Source organism: Melanerpes formicivorus, unplaced genomic scaffold (genome assembly GCF_026170545.1).
Source record: "Melanerpes formicivorus ecotype bairdi unplaced genomic scaffold, bMelFor1.0.p_v2 SCAF_95, whole genome shotgun sequence".
Taxonomy (NCBI): Eukaryota; Metazoa; Chordata; class Aves; order Piciformes; family Picidae; genus Melanerpes; species Melanerpes formicivorus.
In genome coordinates this window covers 1,144,954-1,170,125 of record NW_027142447.1, presented here as the reverse complement: position 1 = coordinate 1,170,125, position 25,172 = coordinate 1,144,954, and the positions used below count along the sequence as shown (strand labels likewise).

The 25,172-nt window shown below is 51.3% G+C and overlaps 1 protein-coding gene across 1 annotated transcript in view; it reads right to left on the bottom strand.

Annotated features, from left to right (window-relative positions):
* FSTL1 (follistatin like 1) overlaps window positions 1-25,172 on the bottom strand; it is a 79,209-nt gene that overhangs the window by 8,056 nt on the left and 45,981 nt on the right. The window contains exons 3-8 of the mRNA XM_068166003.1: window positions 11,606-11,710; window positions 10,277-10,406; window positions 8,972-9,004; window positions 6,655-6,785; window positions 3,031-3,149; window positions 2,140-2,252 (exon numbers count right to left, since the gene is read on the bottom strand). Coding sequence (XP_068022104.1) covers window positions 2,140-2,252; window positions 3,031-3,149; window positions 6,655-6,785; window positions 8,972-9,004; window positions 10,277-10,406; window positions 11,606-11,710 — 631 coding nt within the window. The remainder of the gene's footprint in view (window positions 1-2,139; window positions 2,253-3,030; window positions 3,150-6,654; window positions 6,786-8,971; window positions 9,005-10,276; window positions 10,407-11,605; window positions 11,711-25,172) is intronic.

Sequence of the window (25,172 nt, the reverse complement as noted above, 5' to 3'; positions counted from 1 at the left end):
AGGTGAGGAAGAAGTTCTTCATAGAAAGAGAGATTGGCCATTGAGATGTGCTGCCCAGGGAGGTGGTGGAGTCACCATCACTGGGAAGTGTTTAGGAGGAGACTGGATGGGGCACTTGGTGCCATGGTTTAGTTGATTAGATGGTGTTGGGTGATAGGTTGGACTTGATGATCTTGAAGGTCTTTTCCAACCTGGTTAATTCTATTCTATTCTATTCTATTCTATTCTATTCTATTCTATTCTATTCTATTCTATTCTATTCTATTCCATTCCATTCCATTCCATTCCATTCCATTCCATTCCACTCCACTCCACTCCACTCCACTCCACTCCATTCTATTCTATTCTACTCCATTCTATTCTATTCCTAACCACCAGCAGTTTCATAGTGACTGAAACACTCATGCTGGTTTGGGTGTGTGAAATCAGCCAAAAAAAAATACTTTGGGAAAGTCCAAGGCTTAAATATGCTTCCTGAGAAGAACACATTTCAATTCCAAATGAAGCCTCAGTACTGGATTTGAGTTTCCTAATTTCCTACATACAGAAGAGAATCCACAAAGTAAAAGTTTGGGTCACTCTGCAACAATTCCTGCTACAGGTGGGGAGTCAGGCAAATGATTGTGTGTTTGCTGTTGCCCTGAGAAAGAGAGGAAAGAGCCAAAGGCTTCTCATTTCAGCTCACATTTCTTCTCACAGCTCTATTATAGGTTTAAGTCCAGGCCCCCAAACCCTGTCTGGTGTTCAGTGGAAACCAGCTGATCATGTTCTCTGGGGGAGGTGCAGCAGCTTCCCACTGAAACAGGCCATAGGGATTTCAAGTGAATACTCCCTAAGAAGCATAGCCCCTGCCTGCTCCTCAGTGCTACTGCAGTGGGATGTAAATCTGGCACCTCTGGACTGGCACCCCCTGAGGAGACAATCAGATGAATGGCTAGGCATGCCTGCTCAGCAGAACACTAAGCTGCTTCCACATTAATTGTTACACTAACCAGGATTTGGAAGGATAGTGAACTTTGAGATGCTCATCAGGGAGGCTCTCTGTGTGAAAGACAGAGCATAGCAGGACTTTGTTCTGACTCTCCTAAGTTATCCAGACATGAACTCCTCATGTGATTCATCTCTGCACTGTTAAATACAAGCCTTGGCCTTCCAAGCATACCCATACCCATTTGACCTGTGCCCTTGCTTCTAAAATCCAACTCTTGTTCATTAGAAGAGCTTTTGGAGCTCCAGGGTAGAAAAAGCAGTACTTCTGGCAATGCAGGGACAAGGGGTGCAGTCAGAGGGGAGCTAGGTATGTGTCAACATTATCTCTGGGAGTGGAGTTGCAGCATCTAACGTGTCACCCAAAGCTGGTCTCTTCCATTTCCTCTGTTTGCAGGGCCCCTGTCATTCCCAAACACAAGTGAGGCTGGAGAGCAGCCAGGCAGAGAGGGACCTGGGGGTACTGGCCCATGGCAGGCTGAACATGAGCCTGCAGTGTGCCCAGGCAGCCAAGAGGGCCAATGGCATCCTGGCCTGGATCAGGAACAGTGTGGCCAGCAGGAGCAGGGAGGTCATTCTGCCCCTGTACACTGCACTGGTTAGGCCACACCTTGAGTCCTGTGTCCAGTTCTGGGCCCCTCAGTTTAGGAAGGAGGTTGACTTGCTGGAACAAGTCCAGAGAAGAGCAATAAAGTTGGTGAGGGGTTTGGAACACAAGCCCTATGAGGAAAGACTGAGGGAGCTGGGGTTGCTCAGCCTGGAGAAGAGGAGACTCAGGGGTGACCTTATCACTCTCTACAACTACCTGAAGGGAGGTTGTAGACAGGCGGGTGATGGTCTCTTCTCCCAGGCACCCAGCACCAGAACAAGAGGACACAGTCTCAGGCTGCGCCAGGGGAGGTTCAGGTTGGATATTAGGAAGAAGTTCTATACAGAGAGAGTGATTGGCCATTGGAATGGGCTGCCCAGGGAGGTGGTGGAGTCACCATCATTGGAGGTGTTCAGGAGGAGACTTGATGGGGTGCTTGGTGCCATGGGTTATTTGTTTAGGTGGGTTGGATTGGTTGATGGGTTGGACTCGATGATCTTGAAGGTCTCTTCCAACCTGGTTTGGTTTATTCTAAATAAATAAAGGTTTAGAGGAGTTCTTACTTTTCTCTGGTGGGTTGAAGGATGGGCTGAGGCACTTGAGAAATTCATTGAAGCTGAGCTTCCAGTCAGCATTTTCATCTGACAGCTCGATGAGGGCATCTACACAGAGTCCCCTGCAAGGAAACACAAAGGCATGTTCTACACAGGGCTACACCAGGCTGATCCCTGCTCTACTGGCTTCATAGTGCAGATGGGTGAAACCAGTAGTAACTAGGAAAGCTCTGAGATGCCTGGCAGAAGTGGCTTGTGTACAGAAACCTCAGTGGATACAGAGAGAAGGAAAAACAGTCACAAAATCACCCTGTCTGGCAAAGGGCTGGGCAGTGGGGGGGACATTCAGAACAGCAACAACAGGAAACTGTTGACATCTCCATGCTGTCACATGGGGAGAGATGCAAGCAGAGCCTGACCACAAGCAGCCTGTTCTCCTCATTGTCTCACCCATGGAGAAAAGGGAAACCTCCCAAACTGTGTTTTTATGCTGTGCTTGCACCAGCACCACCTACAAGCTGCCTGTGGGCTGTGTTTGCAGTATTCAGTATCACTAGGGTTGGAAGAGACCTCAAAGATTTCCCCACTGCCTTCCTTGCATTGGATCTGGCTAATTTATCAGGAAATTTTATAGGCAAGGTTTCTGTCACCCAACTCACCTGCTGGCTGCACCCCTACCAGATTTAAGGCAAAAGAAGGTTGGAATACAAGTGATGTGAAAGGGAGGGGTGGGATTGCTCCTTTTGGTGGCATTCACACCTAACTGAGCGAGAAGCCACTTCACCCAGTTGGCTTTGCTGGTGCAAGCCCTAAGTGATGCTTTCCATGAGTGGATTTTCATGGCCCTCCTTCTACCACATCTGGCCCCTTGCCCTTCTAGCATCCTGGTTCATTGCCCACCTGAGCAGCTTGTTGGTCTCCTGGTCCATGTAGGTGGTGATGTTGACAGCAGTCTCATTCTGCTCCACAAACTTCAGGAATTCAGTGGAATCCAGACGAGAATCCCCATCATCAAAGCTCTGCAGGGTAAGATGGGAGAGGGTCTGATTTATCAGTTCAGGATATCCCTTCCCTTCTCCCTCTTCCACTTGTACTTAGCATTTTTGAGGCTTTCACAGTATCACTATGGTTGGAAGAGACCTCAAAGACCATCAAGTCCAACCTGTCACCACAGACCTCATGACTAGACCATGGCACCAAGTGCCACATCCAATCCCCTCTTGAACACCTCCAGGGATGGTGACTCCACCACCTCCCTGGGCAGCACATTCCAATGGCTAACAACTCTCTCAGTGAGGAACTTTCTCCTCACCTCCAGGCTAAACTTCCCCTGGTGCAGCTTGAGACTGTGTCCCCTTGTTCTGGTGCTGGTTGCCTGGGAGAAGAGACCAACCCCCACCTGGCTACAACCTCCCTTCAGATAGTTGTAGACAGCAAGAAGGTCTCCCCTGAGCCTCCTCTTCTCCAGGCTAAACAACCCCAGCTCCCTCAGCCTCTCCTCACAGGGCTGTGCTCAAGGCCTCTCCCCAGCCTTGTTGCCCTTCTCTGGACATGTTCAAGTGTCTCAATATCCTTCTTAAACTGAGGGGCCCAGAACTGGACACAGGACTCAAGGTGTGGCCTAACCAGTGCATAGTACAGGGGCAGAATGACTTCCCTGCTCCTGCTGGCCACACTGTTCCTAATGCAGGCCAGGATGTCATCAAGTGAAACAGGTTGCATCATCCTTGTTCTGCACAAAGAACAAGAGGCTCAGAGGAAACCAGCAACATTTCCATGCTAGCACCAGAAGTGGGAGATGGGAACCCAGCCTTGCTCTCACTGATAGAATACCCTGCCTCTCATTCACCTCCTGCTGCTTGATTTATGGCTCTAACCCCATTTCTTTTTGTTCCAGCCAGCTCTCAGCCTTCTTATATACCTCCTGCTTTTAAACAGGCCAGTTGCATTCAAGGAGGTGTCAGCTTTCCAATCTGTGTAAATCCAAAGCTCTGCCTGGACTGTGACAGTGACAAAAGGGGAAATCACAGGAAGCAATTTCCAGCTGATCCCAAGGAAGAAACAATTTAATCAAACAGCACAGCACCTCACCACCAACTTCTTAAGGTCTGGACAGGACTCCTGGCACTGAAGACCAGGATTTTTAGCCCCTAAATCCTGGCTCTACTGCCAAAGAAGTAATTGCATTTTGCCTTCCTGTTTGGAGATGTCAATACCACAGTGCTGGGCACTCAGCAGGGACTGCTGGGCCCCCTCAGACACAGCTGCATTGCAGGGAGGGGAAAATGAATTCTGCACACAGACTGCTGCTGGCTCATTTTGGCTGTGTGGCCTGGGGCAGGTCACTGTTGTCTCCTCATGCAGTGCTTCCAGAAATGCTGGAAGAGACACTGCCTCTTGTTACCTCTATGTGGCTTAGCCAAAACCTCTTGGGCTAGGAAAACTCCCCTGCACACTGTAGACAGCATCTAACTGCTCCACTAACATGTTTCAGTTCTACTGGACTTGGAAGCCTCTCGTCCTGCTATTCCTTCTGGAAGTGGCTGCAGCTCCCTTAATGACTCAGACTCAAACCAGATGTCTTGCCTTTCAATGCTAGGGTCTGCACAAGCCCTGTGAGGAGAGGCTGAGGGAGCTGGGGTTGCTTAGCCTGGAGAAGAGGAGGCTCAGGGGAGACCTCATTGCTGTCTACAACTACCTGAAGGGAGGTTGTAGCCAGGTGGGGGCTGGTCTCTTCTCCCAAGCAACCAGCACCAGAACAAGAAGACACAGTCTCAAGCTGCACCAGGGGAGGTTTAGGCTGGAGGTGAGGAAGAAGTTTTTCCCAGAAAGAGAGATTGGCCATTGGAATGTGCTGCCCAGGGAGGTGCTGGAGTTACCATCCCTGGAGGTGTTTAGGAAGAGACTGGATGAGGCCCTTGGTGCCATGGTTTAGTTGATTAGGTGGTGTTGGATGATAGGTTGGACATGATGACCTTGAAGGTCTTTTCCAACCTGGTCTGGTCTATTCTATTCTATCAGAATCACAGCATTGGGTTTGGTTGGAAAAGACCTTTAAGATCAGGGAGACCAACCATTATCTAACCCTACTAAGGCTGGTGCTAAACCATGTCTCTCAGCACCACATCTCTGCATCTTTGAAATACCTTCAGGGATGAGCATTCAACTAACTCCCTGGGGAGCTTGTTCCAGTGTTTGAAAACCCTTTCAGTAAAGAAGTTCCTTCTAATATCCAATCCTAAACCTCCCCTGGAGCCATGAGGCCATTTCCTCTCATCCTATCACTTGTTAGCAGGGAGAAGAGATGGACCCCTACCTTGCTCCAGCCTCCTTTAAGGCAGTTGTAGAGAGCAAGGAGGTCTCCCCATGAGGTTCTGTCTCTGAACTATGGCCACAGGTTGACACCAGGGCATGGATGGCATGGGGATGGTGGAGGTGACCAGGCTGTGCCATGGTGGTGGAGAAAGCTTGTGGTTGGCTCATGGCAAAGCCTAGAGAGGTTCTCAGTGAAGGCTTCTGGAGATGCTTGCAGGGGAAGGGACTGAGTAGCTTTGCTTTGCAGGTCAGAAGCAGCATTCTGGTGCTGGCAGGTGCCAGTGGGGGTGCCTGAGGCAGTAGGCCAGAAGTGGCTTTCCACAGAAGGAGCAGCATGAATGGCTACAAAGGCAAAGCAGCTCTCTGGAGCCCGGGGACCAGCTCCTCTGTCTCACCAGGGGGTGCCATTGCCATGGCAAATTTGCTTGCAGCGCTGACTCCTGTCAGGCACCATTAATCTCTCACAGCTTATGATTTAAACACTCTCCCCCTTTCCCCACCTGCTCCTTCAGCTCCATTCTGAATGCTCTGAAGTCTTTCTCAGGAGTTGTGCATGGAGGGGAGGGATGAAGCAGTGCATGTGGCAGAAGCATGGGAGAGGCTGTGATATGCTGCTTACAAAAGGGGGTGGGGATGAGCAGACTGACAGGGAGGAGGGAAGAAGAACAGGATTATTGCAGGGCTTGAGACTCATGGGTGGCTCTGCTTTCTCTGCAGAGCATTTGTAACTGCCAGCTCTTGGCCACATCTGGGCCCTATTCCTTGCAAGCAAATATTCTGCTTGAAGCCCTCAAGCATCCCCTATCTGCCCTCAGCATGGCCTTGGGACTGCCTGGAACAAAGGATCAGCAGCCTCTGCTCCAGCCTCCTGCTCCTCCTACTTGCATTTCCAGCCCTTTCACCCATCTTTTCACCTCTGGCTATCTTCTCTCCCCTGAGACCAGCTCTTCTCTCTGCTGCCAGAGGCAAACCCAACCTGACCTCCTTTTCCCCAGGGAAGGGCTGGCCCACAGCCATGTCAGTGGCTCCATCATCAGCTGCTGCAGGCAGGCTGTAGCACATCACGCTGCAGGACACACCAGGCCTTTCTGGCCCACGGCTTGACAAGCGCACCAGGCGCTGCGGCTCCTTGGGTGGGGGCATGGCAGCTGCTTCAGTGACAGGACAAGGAATGTTCTCCTGCTCTGAGACAGGCACTTCTCTACTTGCCTTGAAGTACTTGTCCAGGACTTCACTGTAGTTGCTGCCCTTGGAAAACCATCCGTCTGGAATGATCTCAGCTTCCAGCCACTGGATGACGCGGCGCCGGAGCTCGTCCCTGTCCGCCTGGTAGCAGACGACTGATGGGAGGAGGTGTAACAGAATGAAAAAGCAAGGGTGAGAGGAATGAAGCTGACAGGGCGAGCACAGGCAGACAGCTGGCAATAAAGAAGCGGGGAGGCAGCCCTGATGGCGGGTTGCAGGCTGCTCCATCCTTGGAGACGTGCCACAGGCCGAGGAAAGCAGAGGCGCTGCGCACTGAGCGGTGGATGGGCTGGGGGTGACACCGTGTGGCAAGGCCAGAAAACGACACTCCTGCCAAGTCCCTTCTGCTTTCCCACCATCCAAGTCTGTGGAGTAACAACCCAGGGCTGGCCCTTCTTGGTCTGAACTGATACATGGAAACAGGTGACTGACTGGCCCTGACTGCAGCACGCACAGACTACCTTCAAGTAGCAAACCCTCCCTCCTCTGCAATGGCAGAGACTAGACTGAGCAAGCTGCTGTCCCCCACCCTTGCTCTCTCAGGAGATTTCATTTCTTCAAAGCCCTGACTTGCCCACTCTGATCAGAAACAGGGAGTCAAGTTGGACTTGTTCACAGTGCTCTCCACAGTAACAAGTTTCTCTCAGTGAGTATCACCCCGTATGCTAACACTGAAACACAACACTGAAACCTCTGATCTGGCTTCCATGAGTTGTCACCCCTGCCCACAGGCCAGTGGAGCCAGAAAGGGAATTGCTGTGTATTTGTGTCACTTGCACTAAGGACCTTCTTATGAATAACAATTGCAAATGGATGGACAGATGAAAGAAGAGGAGGCTCAGGGGAGACCTTATTGCTCTCTCTACAACTACCTGAAGGGAGGTTGTAGCCAGGAGGGGGTTGGTCTCTTCCCCCAGGCAACCAGCACCAGCACAAGAGGACACAGGGGAGGTTTAGGATGGAGGTGAGAAGTTCTTCCCAGAGAGAATAATTTGCCATTGGAATGTGCTGCTCAGGGAGGTGGTGGAGTCACCATCCCTGGAGGTGTTCAAGAGGGGACTGGACGTGGCACTTGAAGCCATGGTTTAGTTACCCATGAGGTGTTGGGTGACAGGTTGGACTTGATGATCTCTGAGGTCTTTTTCAACCTTATTGATTCTATGAAGAAAAACCTGAAGGGATTCTGCATATTCAATGTGAACTTCCTTGAAACTACTCTGAGGTGGTGGCCATGCCCTGACATTGTCCTCTCCCTTACACCTGTACAAGGGTTTGCTCTCACGTCCTAGGAAGCTGAAACTGATGCTTGTACAGCTCCAGCAGTGAGAGGCCATGGATGGCAAAAAGGATCCCCTGATGAAGCACAGACCATGGCCCCAGAATTTATAGGCTAACTACACAAGGCAATGCATAAGGGGAAAAACCAGGCACAGGAACTCAAAAAGACTTGTTGGCTGATGGGAGAGGTGGTTGAGCTACAACTCCTGACTCTCCAGACAATGTCCCATTCATGACACAGTGCTGTCTCTCTGCCTCTACACCCACTGGTTAATCACTCCTGAAACAAAGTCTCCTTTCAAAAGAATGCTCTTGGAGTTAGGGTCATAGCTCCACAGTTACTGTGTCTTAGATCCCCAATGAACTATATGAATTCATAGAATCAATAAGGTTGGAAAAGACCTCAAAGATCATCAAGTCCAACCTGTCACACAACACCTCATGACTAGCTAAACCATGGCACCAAGTGCCACATCCAATCCCCTCTTGAACACCTCCAGTGATGGTGACTCCACCACCTCCCTGGGCAGCACATTCCCATGGCCAATCTTTCTTTCTGGGAAGAACTTTCACCTCCAGCCTAAACTTCCCCTGGCACAGCTTGAGACTGTGTCCTCTTGTTCTGGTGCTGGTTGCCTGAGAGAAGAGACCAACCCCCACCTGGCTACAACCACCCTTAATGAAAGAGTGTCTCTTCCCTCAGTCTGGGTGATGAGCAAAGCCTGTGTTCCTAGATGCACATTTGGTATTGTTCCACCTGGTGCATGCTGAAGAATCCCTGAGGCAGCCCAGCACAGTGAAGATGTATGAACTCTGAAAGGTTACCAAGGTGTAAAGACCTGAGCAATCATATTTCAGCTGATTTATCAACTCAGACTCTGCTCCAGCCAGAGCAGAGTATGACTTTTACATAGAGCTGTGCACACCCCCCAGCAGCCCTTCCTCCCCAACTCATTTCCCAAATGCACAGAATCCCCAGGCAAACAAGATGATGGCTTCTCACCTGGACTTGCAGCTGGATTCTCAGACTTCTTTTCTGTTAATCAAAGACAGAAGACAACATTGCTGATGAAACATGAAGCAACACAAACCTCTTCCCACCCCAGGTGCTGCTTGGGCAAAAGCAGAGTAACCCAAGAGTCTTTGGAAACATGAGGGCCTCAAATGCAATTAAGAGACTGGAACATCTGTCAGCCCAAGGGTAGACTGAGGACTGTTTAGCTTGGAGAAGGCTCAGAGGCAATCTCATCAATGTTTAGAAGTCTGATGGGAAGGAATGAACAAGACTAAGCCAGGCTCTTCTCCATGGTGTTCAGTGACAGGGCAAGTGGCAGCAGGCACATACTTAAGTACATGAAGTTCTGTCTGAACATAAGGAGACATGTTTTTACTCTGGGGCTGGTGTGGGGTAAGTTCAACAGACCTGCTGCTGAGGCAAAATCCTTGCTCCTGAAGCTCCTGTGGTCCCTCATGAACTCAGATGGCAGTATGGGCTTTGGGGGTTTATCCTGAGAGTTTGACCTTTCCTGAGCAGGGAGACTTGAGACTGCTTTCCTGAATCCACCAGCTCAGAGGCAGGCAGGAGCATGAAGTTGCCCTGCTCTCCTGAATGCCCTCCTCCCAGAAAGCCTGGGAAACAGTAGCTCCAGGGTCCTGAGTACCCTAATGAGGGCTTTAATGACCCTGCCAACCTCACCTAGGGCTTCTAGAATACAGAATTAACCAGGTTGGGAAAGACCTTCAAGATCACTGAGTCCAACCTATCACCCAACACCATCTAATCAACTAAACCATGGCACCAAGTGCCTCATCCAGTCTCTTTTTAAACATTCTATCCAGACTCTCTACCTACACTCCCTACCCACAAGCCCAATGGCTCCATTTCAACCGATGTCTCAGCCCCTAGTTCTTGCCTGGGATTATGCTATAGGTATGTCTGTCTCCAGCCCTGTTGAAACCATTCCCATACCTGCCAAAGACTCTATTGTTCTAGGTTCTGACTCTTCCCACCTTGTTCTCAGAACTGCTATAGTATGCATCCCTCCAGACTTCTCTGGCAGTCACTGCCCTGTGCCTGATTCTGGTTACTATCACCACACTTGATTTCATGGCTTCAGTTCAGACCTGTTTCACCAGCAGAAACTTGCCTGGCGACTTGGGACCCTTGGTTGTACCTAGTCTTCATTCTCAGGCATGCCCAGTTTACCCCACTCAGCAATTCCAGGCTGGTGAGGCCTCTGCCTTGCCATCATGCTTGGCTTCTGATTCTTTCTCTCTGATTGCAGCTGGCCCTTATCACCATGCTTACCTTTACAGTGGCCATCATAATCCACCTGGATCTTGGAGCCGGTGAGGCAGGCATCCCGGTGCAGCTCACAGTGGTTCAGGTAGGTCTTGCCATTGCTACCACACACAGGCCTCTTGTGAGGTTTGCATTTCTGTGAGAGAGCCAGAGCAGACACCATTTTACCTGCCTCTTCAGGACAGCTAGGCAGAGACAGGTGAGTCCCAGCATCAGCCCAACTCAACAGAAGCCCTTGGCACAGTCCCCTTGGCCCAAGAGATGCTTGAAATGGGTTGAAGCCACCCATCATCACCCCAGAAAAACCTGCAGGGGGAAGTCTGTGGCTGAGGGTTCAAAGGTTTCATTTTACCCCAGCCTCTGTGACCACCACCAACATGACTCTTCCTGAAAGCAGAGCCCAATGTCCAGCATAAACAGCAAGAGTAATCTTGCAGCTGTTTCTTTGGGTGCCGTGGATGTGCTGCCTGGAAGTGTTTCTGTCAATTGGTTCTGTGCATCTCTGCTTGCTCATCTCTAGTGCATCTCTTTGTGGGCTCTGCCCACCTTTCTGTAACCAAATGCAGAAGCCCTCAGTCATGAGCAAGAGGGAGAATTCAGTGCTACTGTTCAGGCTGTGAGTTTCTTTCTCCTGTCCCTTTCAGTCTGGCCCAGCCTGCCCAGCATGGTAAGACTCTCTTCCTGCTAATGGGGCATTTCACTCTCCAGTGCCCAGGCTGGCTGCAGCAGAACTGCAGGCTCTGAGGGGAGTGGAGACAAAGAGCCACAGGCACAATCCCAGGAGCCAGGCAGGAATGGTTTGAAAGCATGGGGCAGGATGGAGCAGGGAGACACTGTGTCTCCACATCTGGGAAAGGCTCTTCTAATCATCTCTGACTCCCTGCTGGATGCAGCTATTCATCCTCCCAGCACTCTACCACAATTATTTCCATGTTACAAAAGCTGATTTTTAGTAGGGTGCTTGTAAACCTCCTTAAACAAGACCCCAGTGAGGGCAGGCTGCCTTGGAGCTCACAGACCATTCCCTAGAGTGCCCTCCAAAGCCAGCTGCATATCAATGCCCTACTGGGCTTTCCCAACAAAAGACCTCCAGCCAAGTCTCCTGTGAAGACAGAAGGCAGTTGAGCAAGCAGCACAGCTGCAAGCCCCAGACAGTACCTACCCTGTGGGGCTGTTCCCACACACACACACTGGAAAAGGCCCTGCTGTTTGAAGAGCCACTGTGAATTAGCAGCTACTCCAACACCTCAATCCAGCATGAGATCCCTTAGCAACTGAAACCCAGCTGAAAGGTGATGGTGGTGACCCCTGCTCCCACAGAACCTGTGCTCATACCTCGATGCAGAGGCAGGTGGGCTCTCCCTTCTCAGTCATTGCACACTCCCGCCCGGCTCCGCAGAAAACATTGGCACAGATCTTGGATTTGCTCCTTGGCTCTTCCTGCAAGACACAAGAGACACAAAATATATTCAAGCTACCCAGAACAGCAGCAAGATGGCTTGAAAAAGTGATACATTTACCCTGCAGAGTGGATCAAAGAGAACCAAGGCTGGTGAGAGGCCTTGAGCACAAGCCCTATGAAGAGAGGCTGAGGGAGCTGGGGTTGTTCAGCCTGGAGAAGAGGAGGCTCAGTGGTGACCTCATTGCTCTCTACAACTACCTGAAAGGTGGTTGTAGCCGGGAAGGGGTTGGTCTCTTCTCCCAGGCAACCAGCACCAGAACAAGAAGACACAGTCACCAGCTGTGCCAGGGGAAGTTTAGGCTGGAGGTGAGGAGAAAGTTCTTCACTGAGAGAGTTAATCGTCATTGGAATGTGCTGCCCAGGGAAGGTGGTGGAGTCACCATCCCTGGAGGTGTTCAAGAGGGGATTGGATGTGGCACTTGGTGCCATGGTCTAGTCATGAGGTCTGTGGTGACAGGTTGGACTCGATGATCTTTGAGGTCTCTTCCAACCTTGGTGATACTGTGAGACTGTAAGGCACAGGTTACAGAACAAGAGAGACATGACTGCAGTAGGTGGACAGCTCAGAGAACAACAAGGAGCAGACACAAGAGCTAGGGCTATAGCCCCAGCAACAGAGAGCTTCCTTAGGGCACTTCTCAGACAATCACCAAGGACAGATGGAGCAAACATAAGCAAAAGAAAGTCTAGCATGAATGGCAAGAATGATTTGCTCATGTCAAGGACTGCTGTCTTCAACATTTTTTCCATGGAGGATAAGGAGCAGAAGTGTCTTTGCTTAAGGTATTTAAGAAGGTAAACATAACCCTGGAGAAAGGTGTGACACCAAACAGGCAGAAGAAATTGCCATCAGGCACCAGGTAATGCCTCTGTGAAAAACAACAACCCCAAACCCTTCACAAAACTGCATGACCTGTTGCCTCCACACTTCAAATCATAGAATCAGTAAGGTTCATTCCTCTGAGGACCTTCAGAGGAGATCAAGATGTGAAGTGCAATCCAAAGCAAATCAAAGACTCATTAAGGTTAGAAAAGACCTCTAAGGTAATCAACTCCAACCATCACCCCAGCACCATCATGCCCCATTAAATCATGTCCTGGGCTACCACCTACACAGTTTTTCAGCACTTCTAGGGATGGTGATGGATCAGAGCTGCTGTTTCAGATAGCAGCTCACTGTACCTTGGTCTTTTCCAGCCAGAAGAATGTCTTGTAAATACTGCATGCATGGAAAATGATCATGGAATCACAGAATCAACCAGGTTGGAAAAGACCTCAGAGATCATCGAGTCCAACCTGTCACCCAACACCTCATGACTAACTAAACCATGGCTTCAAGTGCTACATACTATCCTCTCTTGGAACACCTCCAGGGACAGGGACTCCACCACCTCCCTGGGCAGCACATTCCAATGGCCAATCTCTCCTTCTGGGAAGAACTTCTTCCTAACATCCAGCCTAAACCTCCCCTGGCACAGCTTGAGACTGTGTCCTCTTGTTCCGGTGCTGGTTGCCTGGGAGAAGAGACCAACCCCCACCTGGCTACAACCTCCCTTCAGGGAGTTGTAGAGGACAATGAGGTCACCCCTGAGCCTCCTCTTCTCCAGGCTAAGCAACCCCAGCTCCCTCAGCCTCTCCTCACAGGGCTGTGCTCCAGACCTCTCCCCAGCCTCGTTGCCCTTCTCTGGACACGTTCAAGTGTCTCAATGTCCTTCTTAAACTGAGGAGCCCAGAGCTGGCCGCAGGACTCAAGGTGTGGCCGAACTACTTGGCCATTTCTAGATTTCCTTGGTGGCTTTCATGGTGCTTGACTCCTTGCAGGCTGTTGCAGAGGTTCTGCCATGGATTTGGCGGTGTCTGAATTCATAAATCAAGCATGCACAGGGTTGCAGGAGGTGAGACCAAGTTGGACAGAATGGCCTATATCTACACTGTTAAACTGTCTTATCCCTTAATTAGGGTGGCTGTGTGTGAATTACTTCTTGGTCATTGATGTTCTGTGCTAAGCCCCAAATCATGCCTGAGACAGGGCACGGGGAATTGGACTTTTTTCAAGTCCCACTGTGTTGCCAAACTGGTGACACCTAGCAAGAAGACTTCCACAGGTTCATCATGTTTTCAGTAAAGCCACCATTTACTTCTCATGTCTTCTTCTTGCTTTTCTTTTTGCTTTTTAGACTTGCAAAATAGAAGATGGTTCCAGGGGTTCAGACCTGGGAGATCCTGGTTTAGTTCCATGCTTTGTCATGAATTTCCTTTGTGACTCATTTCATCTAACATGTTCCACCTGTACCTTCAGTATCTAGCTGAGCCTAGCCAACTGGCTTCCTCAGCAGTTTTGTATCAGAGGCAGAAGAGTGAGGAATGCAAACTAATCAGCAGAATAGCTCAAACCACATCTGCTATGACTCTGAGTCTTCTCTCTTAATACACAAAGACTTTCTTACCTTCTTGAGTATTACTCTTGATCTCTGCTCATTTGGGCTATCTATAGGATAGGATAGGATAGGACAGGACAGGACAGAATAGGATAGGATAGGATAGGATAGGATAGGATAGGATAGGATAGGATAGGATAGAGTAGAGTAGAATAGAACAGAGTAGAGTAGAATAGAACAGAGTAGAGTAGAATAGAATAGAGGATAGGATAGAAGTAGGAGTGGGACAGAATAGGAGTGGGATAGAATAGGAATTGAATTAACCAGGTTGGAAAAGACCTTTGATATCAAGTCCAACCTATCACCCAACACCATCTAATCAACTCAACCATGGCAACCAGCACCAGAACAAGAGGGCACAGTCTTAAGCTGTGCCAGGGGAGGTTTAGGCTGGAGGTGAGGAGAAAATTCTTCCCAGAAAGAGTAATTTGCCACTGGAATGTGCTGCCCAGGGAGGTGGTGGAGTCACCATCCCTGGAGGTGTTCAAGAGGGGACTGGATGCGGCACTTGAAGCCATGGTCTAGTAGTTATGAGGTGTTGGGTCATAGGTTGGACTTGATAATCTTTGAGGTCTTTTCCAACCTTACTGATTCTATGCAATGGACCAGTACAGTGGGGGTGTGTGAACGAGGCTTTATGATCTTCACTCCTGATTCTCTAGCAACCTTCTAGATGCTGTCAGCCAAACTAGTTTCTTTTGACAGATATTCTGATCCTACCTTAGGCCTTGTCATGTTTGGTCTTTCTAAAGCTCCATCTACTGGAGTCATGAGAGTAAACAGGGATGGCAGGTGCCACTTCAATATTAAGGAGCTCATTTTTGCAGCTACCACCTGAAAGCTCGAAAACCAGAACTGCAAAGGTTTAAATGCAAGGTCACACACACAAAGGTCTCCACAGCGTTCCAATGTCATCACCCTTAAATTCATTTCAGGATCTGGGAGCCAGGAATCATGGGTTTTAACACTGCTTTCTCCCTGTGAGCTGCCACTGGCTTTTCTGTCACTGTGAGCTCAGGAAGTGTCACTCATCCCTGTGCAGAGCGCGCTCCGGCAGGCGGAAGGGAAAGGGCAGGGAGCCGTGGTTAATTGCTGCACAGTGGCCTTTACACTGCAAGCTGTGACACAGCAGTTCCTCCCTTCTGCCTCAGGTAAGATGCCCAAGCTCTCCCTGCTTGGCCAATGCTTTCATTTAGTCCTCTGCTGCCCAGAGAGCCACTGAGATGACGACAGGACTAGAGCATCTACCCTACGAGGAAAGGCTGAGAGAGCTGGGGCTGTTTAGCCTGGAGGAGACCGAGGGGGACTCTCTTTAATGCTTATCAGTATCTGCAGGGCGAGTGCCATAAGGATGGAGCTGGATTCTTCTCAGCAGTGTCAAGTGAGAGGACAAGGAACCACGGATACAAACTGGAGCACAGGAGGTTCCACTTAAACATAGGAAAAAAATCTTCACTTTGAGGTTGGCAGAGCACTGGAACAGGCTGTCCAGAGAGGCCGTGGGATCTCCTTCTGTGGAAGCACTCCAAACCTGCCTGGACATGTTAGCAGGAGGGTTGGACTAGATGTCCTTCAAGGGTCCCTTCCAACCCCTACCATCCTGTGATTCTGTGAAGCAGGCAGCACAAAGCCAGGACAGGAAGGAATGCCTGGACTCCAGAGCATCTGTTACAGCACAGGAGCACTCCTGAGTTCACTCCATAGCACACACAAGAGAGTAACCTCCCCAGATATCTTCTCAGGCAAAAACCATGGAGAGAGCTGGTAGAAACTCAGGGCAGCCAGGTAGCATCATGTATGCTTGGACCAGCCTGGCTGCCAAACGAGGATAGGAATGCACACTGCTTTCAGGGGGCTAGGAAGTGTAACCCACAGATGAAGGGTTCTTGCATATGAATAGGCAAGTGCTAAGCAGAAGACCTGAGCTGACAGCACTGTAAGCCACATGCACTGCTTTTGCCTCAGATGCTGCTTCCTGGAGAGAAATTGGAAAAAAAGAGACATTGCCAAGGCACCCAGAGGTGAGAAAGCAGGAGGCAGCATCACCATGGCAACCAGCAATGCAGGGCCTCAAGGTAAGAGAGCTAAAATTAGGCATGGGGAAAGGCTGTTTCTCATCACTGGCAGGAACCGGAGCCAACCTCCAGCACAGAGTAAGCACCCACGGTGGGAGCGTATTCCAGCCCCTGCCTGCGCCTAGATGTCTGGGACTGAGCATGGCTCAACATGCCAATACACAGTGCCATGTGCAGGTCTGCATGGGCTCCCAAGGGCCTGCAAACTGCTGTGCTGGTGGGACTGCATGAAAACTGTGTCTTGTCTTCGGCAAGATGTGAGTGACCACATGCATGAAGGAAAAAAAGGCCTCATGGGCAAGGGTGCTGCTGCTCACTGTGGCTCTCCCTTGGTCGCTGCTGCAGTCCCTTGGTCACCGCTGCTCACTGCGGCTCTCCCTTGGTCGCTGCTGCTCACTGTGGCTCTCCCTTGGTCACCGCTGCTCACTGCGGCTCTCCCTTCATCGCCGCTGCTCACTGCAGCTCTCCCTTGGTCACTGCTGCTCACTGCGGCTCTCCCTTCGTCGCCGCTGCACTCCCTTGGTTGCCACTGCTCACCGTGGCTCTCCCTTGGTCGCTGCTGCTCACTGCGGCTCTCCCTTGGTCGCCGCTGCTCACGGCACCTCTCCCTTGGTCGCTGCTGCTCACTGCGGCTCTCCCTTGGTCACCGCTGCTCACGGCACCTCTCCCTTTGTCGCCGCTGCTCACTGCAGCTCTCCCTTGGTCACTGCTGCTCACTGTGGCTCTCCCTTCGTTGCCGCTGCACTCCCTTGGTTGCCACTGCTCACCGTGGCTCTCCCTTGGTCGCCGCTGCTCACGGCACCTCTCCCTTGGTCGCTGCTGCTCACTGCGGCTCTCCCTTGGTTGCTGCCGCTCACGGCACCTCTGCCTTGGTCGCTGCTGCTCACTGCGGCTCTCCCTTGGTCGCTGCCACTCACGGCACCTCTCCCTTGGTCGCCGCTGCACTCCCTTGGTCGTCACTGCTCACTGCGGCACTCCCTTTGTCGCCGCTGCACTCCCTTGGTCGCTGCTGCTCGCTGCACCTCTCCCTTGGTCGCTGCTGCAGTCCCTTGGTCGCTACTGCTCACTGCGGCTCTCCCTTGGTCGCTGCTGCTCACTGTGGCTCTCCCTTGGTCGTCGCTGCTCACTGCGGCACTCCCTTTGTCGCCGCTGCACTCCCTTGGTCGTCGCTGCTCACTGCGGCTCTCCCTTGGTCGCTGCTGCTCGCTGCACCTCTCCCTTGGTCGCCGCTGCACTCCCTTGGTCGCTACTGCTCACTGCGGCTCTCCCTTGGTCGCCACTGCTCACGGCACCTCTCCCTTGGTCGCTACTGCTCACTGCGGCTCTCCCTTGGTCGCTGCTGCTCACTGCAGCTCTCCCTTGGTCACCGCTGCACTCCCTTGGTCACCACTGCTCACTGTGGCTCTCCCTTCGTCGCTGCTGCTCACTGTGGCTCTCCCTTGGTTGGCGCTGCTCACCTTGGCACTCCCTTGGTTGCCGCTGCTCACTGTGGCTCTCCCTTGGTTGCCGCTGCACTCCCTTTGTCGCCGCTGCTCACTGCAGCACTCCCTTGGTTGCCACTGCTCACTGTGGCTCTCCCTTGGTCGCCACTGCACTCCCTTTGTCGCCGCTGCTCACTGCAGCACTCCCTTGGTCGCTGCTGCTCACTGTGGCTCTCCCTTGGTCGCCGCTGCTCACTGCGGCTCTCCCTTGGTCGCCGCTGCACTCCCTTGGTCGCCGCTGCTCACTGTGGCTCTCCCTTGCTCGCCTCTGCTCACTGCGGCTCTCCTTTGGTTGCTGTTGGTTGCTGCTGCTCACTGTAGTTCTCCCTTGGTGGCTGCCTCCTCCAGCCCCTGCTGAGCCACAGCTTGCCTGGTGTCACTTGGCAGAAATAGAGCCTTTTCCAACCAGCCTGTAAAAGCTGAAACTACTAACAGTTCAGCAACAAAGCACTTCTGTGGAGAAGAGCAGACTTCCACCTGCAGAGAAGACCTGTGCAAGCAGCTGCATGTCCACAGTGCCCCACTGCCTGAAGGGAGATGCAGGGATTTCTGCTGTGATGCATGCTCTACAGGCTGGGGTCAGAGTGGCTGGAGAGCAGCCAGGCTGAAAGGGACCTGGGGGTACTGGTTGATAGTAGGATGAACAGGAGCCAGCAGTATGCCCAGGTAGCCAAGAAGGCCAATGGCATCCTGGCCTGCATCAGGAACAGTGTGACCAGCAGGAGCAGGGAGGTCATTCTGCCCCTGTACTCAGCACTGGTTAGGCCACACCTTGAGTCCTGTGTCCAGTTCTGGGCCCCTCAGTTTAGGAAAGATGTTGAGTTGCTGGAAGGTGTCCAGAGAAGGGCAACAAAGTTGGTGAGTGGTCTGGAGCACAGTCCTGTGAGGAGAGGCTGAGGGAGCTGGGGTTGCTTAGCCTGGAAAAGAGGAGGCTCAGGGGAGACCTTATTGCTCTCTACAACTCCCTGAAGGGAGGCTGTAGCCAGGTGGAGGTTGGTCTCTTCTCCCAGGCACCCAGCACCAGAACAAGAGGACACAGTCTCAAGCTGTGCCAGGAGAGGTTTAGGCTGGGTGTTAGGAAGAAACTCTTCATAGAAAGAGTTATTGGCCATTGGAATGTGCTGCAGTCACCATCACTGGAGGTGTTTAGGAAGAGCCTGGCTGAGGCACTTGGTGCCATGGCTTAGTTGATTAGATGGTGTTGGGTGATAGGTTGGGCTTGATGATCTCAAAGGTCTTTTCCAACCTGGTTAATTTAATTTCTATTCTATTCTACTCTGTTCTCTGGGAAAGGAGCAGCAAGATCACCCTCTCCTACAGTGTAAGGAGTTATCATGCACCTCAGATTTCTTCTGCTTTCTGCACATCCTTTCATACACAACCTCCTCTTGGAGATCTCAGAAGTCTTTTTCTCAGCAGCTTGTGCTGCACTGAAGAACTTCCTACCCGCTGTCCCGCTCCTACCAACACAAGTGCAAAGCTCTTCTGCTGTTGGCAGTGATTGCAATATTTTCCCTCTGTTGGCATCAGCATGTGGAAATCTGAAAAGTTACTTGACCCCTCATGTAATCATGTAAGGAGCATCTGAGGGAACTGAGATTGTTTAGTCTGGAGAAGAGGAGCCTGAGGGGAGGCCTTCATGCTCTCTACAACCACCTGAAAGGAGGTTGCAGTGAGGTGGATGTTGGTCTCTTCTCCCAGATAACTAGTGATAGCAGGAGAGGAAATGGCCTCAAGTTGTGGCAGGACATGTTTAGATTGGATATGAGGAAAAAGTTCTTTGCTGAAAGAATGGACAAGCATCATAACAGGCTCCCCAGGAAAGTGATGGAGCCACAAATCCTGGAGATGTTCAAAATGTGTAGAGTGGCAGTTTGGGACATGGTTTAGTGGCTACAGCAGTGCTGGGTTGATGGTTGGACCTGATGACCTCAAAGATCTTTCCCTACCAAAACTATTCTGTAGTTCTGTAATGCTCTGTGCTGTTTGCTGGAATAGGATAGGATAGGATAGGGTAGGGTAGGATAGGATAGGATAGGATGGGATAGGATAGGATAGGATAGGATAGGATAGGATAGGATAGGATAGGATAGGATAGGATAGGATAGGATAGGATAGGATAGGATAGGATAGGATAGGATAGGATAGGATAGAATTAACCAGGTTGGAAGAGACCTTCAAGATCATTGTGTCCAACCTATCACCCAACACCATCTAATCAACTAAACCATGGCACCAAGTGCCTCATCAATTCTCTTCCTAAACACCTCCAGTGATGGTGATTCCACCACCTCCCTGGGCAGCACATTCCAATGGCCAATCTCTCTTTCTATGAAGAACTTCTTCCTAACACCCAGCCTAAACCTCCCTTGGTGCAGCTTGTGACTGTGTCCTCTTCTGGTGCTGGTTGCCTGGGAGAAGAGACCAACCCCCATCTGGCTACAGCCTCCCTTCAGGGAGTTGTAGACAGCAACCATATCTGATTCTCAGTTCAGCTCTCTGCTGAAACCTACCTCCCAGGACATCATCACTATTAGGATGGCACAGTGGGCTGTGGAGTGATCCATATTGTCTGAGGCTGAAGGAGCTGGGGTTGCTTAGCCTGGAGAAGAGGAGGCTCAGGGAGACCTTATTGATCTCTACAACTACCTGAAAGGTGGTTGTAACCAGGTGGGGGTTGATCTCTTCTCCCAGGCAATCAGCACCAGAACAAGAGGACACAGTCTCAAGCTGTGCCAGGGGAAGTTTAGGCTGGATGTTAGGAAGAAGTTCTTCCCAGAAAGGGAGATTTGCCATTGGAATGTGCTGCCCAGGGAGGTGGTGGAGTCACCGTCCCTGGAGGTGTTCAGGAGGGGATTGGATGTGGCACTTGGTGCCATGGTTTAGTAGTCATGAGGTGTTGGGTGATAGGTTGGACTTGATGATCCTTGAGGTCTTTTCCAACCTTGCTGATTCTATGTTTCTATGAAATCTGCTGTCAGATGTTGCAGAATTCACTGGTGCAGGACCACATCAGGACCCAGCTGCACCCTTCCACAGGTCTTGTGTTACCCAGTCCCTAACTGGCACCCTCTGGAACTATCTGTTTGCCAGGAGCTCCCCATCCCTTTTTCTCTGGGGAGGCACATGGTATGTGTCCTGCAGCTCAGACCAGCAAAGGTGGTGCTGGGCAGCTCAGCAAGCCAGAAAACAGGCTCTCCTCAAGTTAGTTAGTTAAAAAGGAAAAGAAAAGATGTTTGGGAGACAAAGTCTGGACCAGAGCTGGATTCCCCAGGGCCCTGCGACCACACACATATTTGACAATGTGCCCAGGGCTAACAATATCCTACTTGAAGGGTGTCAGCATGAAGCCTACACTGGATGCAAAGGGGTCCAGCACCATTTGAAAAACAAACACCAAAAAACCCAACACCCCCCCCCCCCCCCCCCCCCAGGATTTCTCCTCTCCTAAATCCCAAAGCCATCCTGTGAGCAGCAGAACTAATGAAGTCCAGTTTCCAACAGCTCTCACTGCACAGCCTACCTGTCAGCTAGTTCCAGGGCAGTGGATGGACTCCTTCCTGGGTGGGGGGTGGTGTTCAGAGGCCCCTCTCATTAAGCCAGTCACCTAGAGTCACAAAACCAGCTGGATCCCATTATCTCAGAGGCCTCCACTGCTTTATCAGCTGCGGCGGAAACAGGCGGAGAGATTCAAGACTCACTGGAGGCAAGAGACAGGCAGGCACAGCCAGCCTGCTGACATAGCTCTGCTTCCTTGGGGAACCAGCCTGTAATTCCTTTGCAGAACCCCAAACATCTCTCTGGCTCAGCCTTTTGTCTCAGCAGACTCAATGTTACTGCTTCACTGCTTGCATCCCTGGGGGCAGGTCCCTACCTAAGTCCCTCTTCAGTCTCCCCCCACCATGACCCTTGCTCTCCTCCCCAGCGTTTTCCTTGCATTGAGGAACAGACCCCATCTCACTTCTGCTTTCTCCTGTTCCTTGGAGCTTCCACTGCTGAGGTATTTCAGCCAGCTGTAAGCCAGGGCTGAGAACTGCCATCCAGTGCTGAGAACTGCCATCCAGTGCTGAGAACTGCCATCCAGTGCTGGGAGCTGCGACAGTCCCTGCGGGATGCCTGCCACAGAGGAGCACACGTCCCAAACCAGGCCCCACACTCCCCCTCCCAAGTCCCTTCCCACATCTCAGCTGACATCCAGGACTGCCATACTAAATAAAAGCCCTTAAAGGCTTTTGGATGGTTAATAGCTGCATCTGTAATGGTAGCTGACCTTTGCTAACGGGAAACAAGGCAGAGCATACATCTCTGCCCAGGCCTGGAATCAGGCTGTGCTCCCAGGAAACCTGGATGCAGAGGCAACTAGGCAAGAGAAGGGACCTGCAGCTCCTGGAGCTGAATCACAGAGTGGTAGGGGTTGAAAGGGACCTCTGAAGACCATGGATCCAGCCCTCCCTGCTAGAGCAGCATCATCTAGAGTAAATCACACAGGAACACAGCCAGACAGGTTCTGAAAGTCTCCAGAAGGAGACTCCACAGCCTCTCTGGGCAGCCTGCTCCAGGGCTCTGGCACACTCAAAGGAAGGAAATGTTTCCTTATCTGAATCCTCCTGTGCTCTAGATTGTGCCTGCTGCCCCTTGTCCTATCACTGAGCACCACTGAAAAGAACTGAACCCCATCCTCATGACCTCCACCCTTTAGATATTGATAAGATCTCATGATCATCTCTTCTCCAGGCTAAACAGCCCCATGTCTCTCAGCCTCTCCATGTAAAGAGATGTTCCAGTCCCCTTGTTGTCTTCATGATCCTCCATTGGACTCCCTAAAGTAGTTCCCTGTCTCTCTTCAACTGGAGAGCTCAGAACTGGACACAACACTGCACATGAGGCCTCACCAGGGCAGAGTAGAGAAAAAGGAGAACCTCTCTTGACCTGCTGGACACGTTCTTCTTAATGCAGCATTGGCCTTCTTGTCCACGAGAAGGTATCCTCTCTGCAAACCCCATACCTCACCCATTTGTGTAGGGCCTTGCCTGCTCAGTCCATGCTCCATGAAACTGCCATGTCCATCATAGCAGAGTACTAAGCAGGGGAGAGGTAAGGCTCTAATTGACCTCTGTGATGACAGGGGGCCCAGAAAGGTAGTGACCTCTGCAAGAGGCTGCAGAAGAACAACACTACCCATGGCAGCCTGCTTGTGGGTATTCCTGGCTCTGTCTGGGAGATTAAGACATCAGATGATGCTGCCACTGCTACAAAGAAGACTGCTTTGGCATTACTGCCCTGTGGAGATGAGTGGAGCAGGTACAGAGTGACCCCTGACAGGGACTGCAGCCCTGACACACCAGCCATGGCTTTCTTGTATTCCACAGAAAGCAGGCAGGAGCTGATGGCTGCAGGGAAAGGGAAGCAGGAATTGGGAGGAGGCTTTTCTCCTCACACCCTAATGATGAGGGGAAAAGGCCTTTGCCAAACAGCCCACTTCTCTTACAGCACAGTGCTGCAAACAGTTAGAGAGGCAGGCACACCTCTCTGGGGGACTCCACTGCATGAGGACTGTTTTCCCTCTTAAGCTGGAAGGAATGTCTGTGCTCTGGCCCCCTCCACCTCATACTTTCCACCACAAGGCAATGACCGGTGAGGCCCCATAAGGGGAACAATGACATGAGAGTCTGGGGAAGAGGAAACCTCTACTGCAAACAAGTCTGGAAAATGGCTGTTAGAAGGAAGAGAGCTTGTGCCTGGCAGCACTCTCACAGCTGCAGCCTCGCTCTGTCACTCACCCCAAAGCAATCCTCACACTCACAGCTTCAAACACGTAACGGCCCCAAACTGCACTGTCTCTCAGCACTCCTTCCCTCCACCCAACCCTGCAGTGCTTCAGGAAGAAGGGGCTCAATGCTCTGCTGCCACAGCTCCTCTGTAGCCATCAGGAACCTTCTTGCTAGCACGGACTCCCTGCAAGGCATGGAGGCAGAGACTCCTCTGTGCCTGCTGAACCAGCTGGAGAGGCTTCAGCTGTGAGCAAGGTAGACTCAGTCCCATGGGAGTAGAGGAGGTGGTGCTGCTGCTGCACCACAGTTCTCAGGGGAAGGAACCCAGTTAACCACATTTGGACAAGAAAACAACCCTTGTGCACAGGGAAGGATCTCAGTGCACATGAAAGGGCCCAGATTAAGCTAGTCCCACAGGACCTGTGGGATGAGATTGGTGTCATCTTCCTCATGCAACAGACTGGAAAAGAGAGGCCCAAGGGAAGAGGTTTGCTCAAGAATGACCAGAAGACAGCAGCTCAGCTCCCTTTGCTCCATGGTCTGAAGCCAGGACTGGTTTGCAGACACAAAAGTCATAGCTCTTGTTGGGGCATGATCCTCTCTTCCAGATCCTGAGTGCCCCGGGCCAGGCTCTCTTTTGCCATCCCTGGGCTTCTGGGAATTGCAATTCTCCATCTTGTTGTTATTTTCATGTTTTAAACAAAGCAAGGCCAGCACTGACTCCTGCATTTCAACAGGCAGGGGCCACACTGCAGGCAAGTAGCACGAGACAAATCACAGCACCTTGGGGGTAGTCACAGACAGCTCTTGCCAAAAGGAGGGTGTAAAGCAGGAGGATGAGGAAAAGCTCCTTCTCAGAGCAGGAAACCAGAGATGGAGCACTGTCCCTGGCCTCCAGACTAGAGGAGAGCCATGGATCACAAAATCCTCCCAGCCATTAAACACAGATGCCATCACCTCTCTTCTCTTCCAAGCACACCCAGACTCAACAGTAAAAGGAAGGTTTCTCTCTCAGCAGGCTTTTCCCCAAAGGCATGCTCCTTCCACCACAGGACACAAGAAGTCCAAGCACATGAAGCCCGACACCAAAGCCCTGAAATCATCTGCTCTACTTTGGGGCACACTCACTCAGCAGCCCCAGCCCAACCTCCTCTATCACCCACTCTGAGGTGGTTTGTGTCATATACAAGCTCAGATGTTTCCATTCAAGCCCTAAATCTGTGGTGATGCACAGATCTTTCTGGGTCATGTCAGTCCCTCCTCTCATTCTTGGTCCCCCTAATTTCCCGCACTCGGAAGCCCTGCAGACGTTCCCGCCAGGAAGCTTTGTTGCCTCTTTTTCTGGCCAGCTGGAAGGATTTATTTCTGAATGGGATCCAAATCTGGCACATTTCTCAACCATCACCCAGTTCCAGTGGAGCAAAGGGAAGTGAGAGCTGAGCAGTTGGAGGCAAGTTAGAATGTACAACCCTAGAGCACCCCCTCGCCTCTTCTACTGGATACACAAGAGGAACACAGAGTGCAGGAAATCCTGAGGTTTACCAGCTGGTCTCTGGCTTCCTGTGCTAGAATAGAATAGAATAGTACAGAATAGAACAGAATAGTACAGAATTGAATAGAATAGTACAGAATAGAATAGAATAGTACAGGATAGAATAGAATAGTACAGAATAGA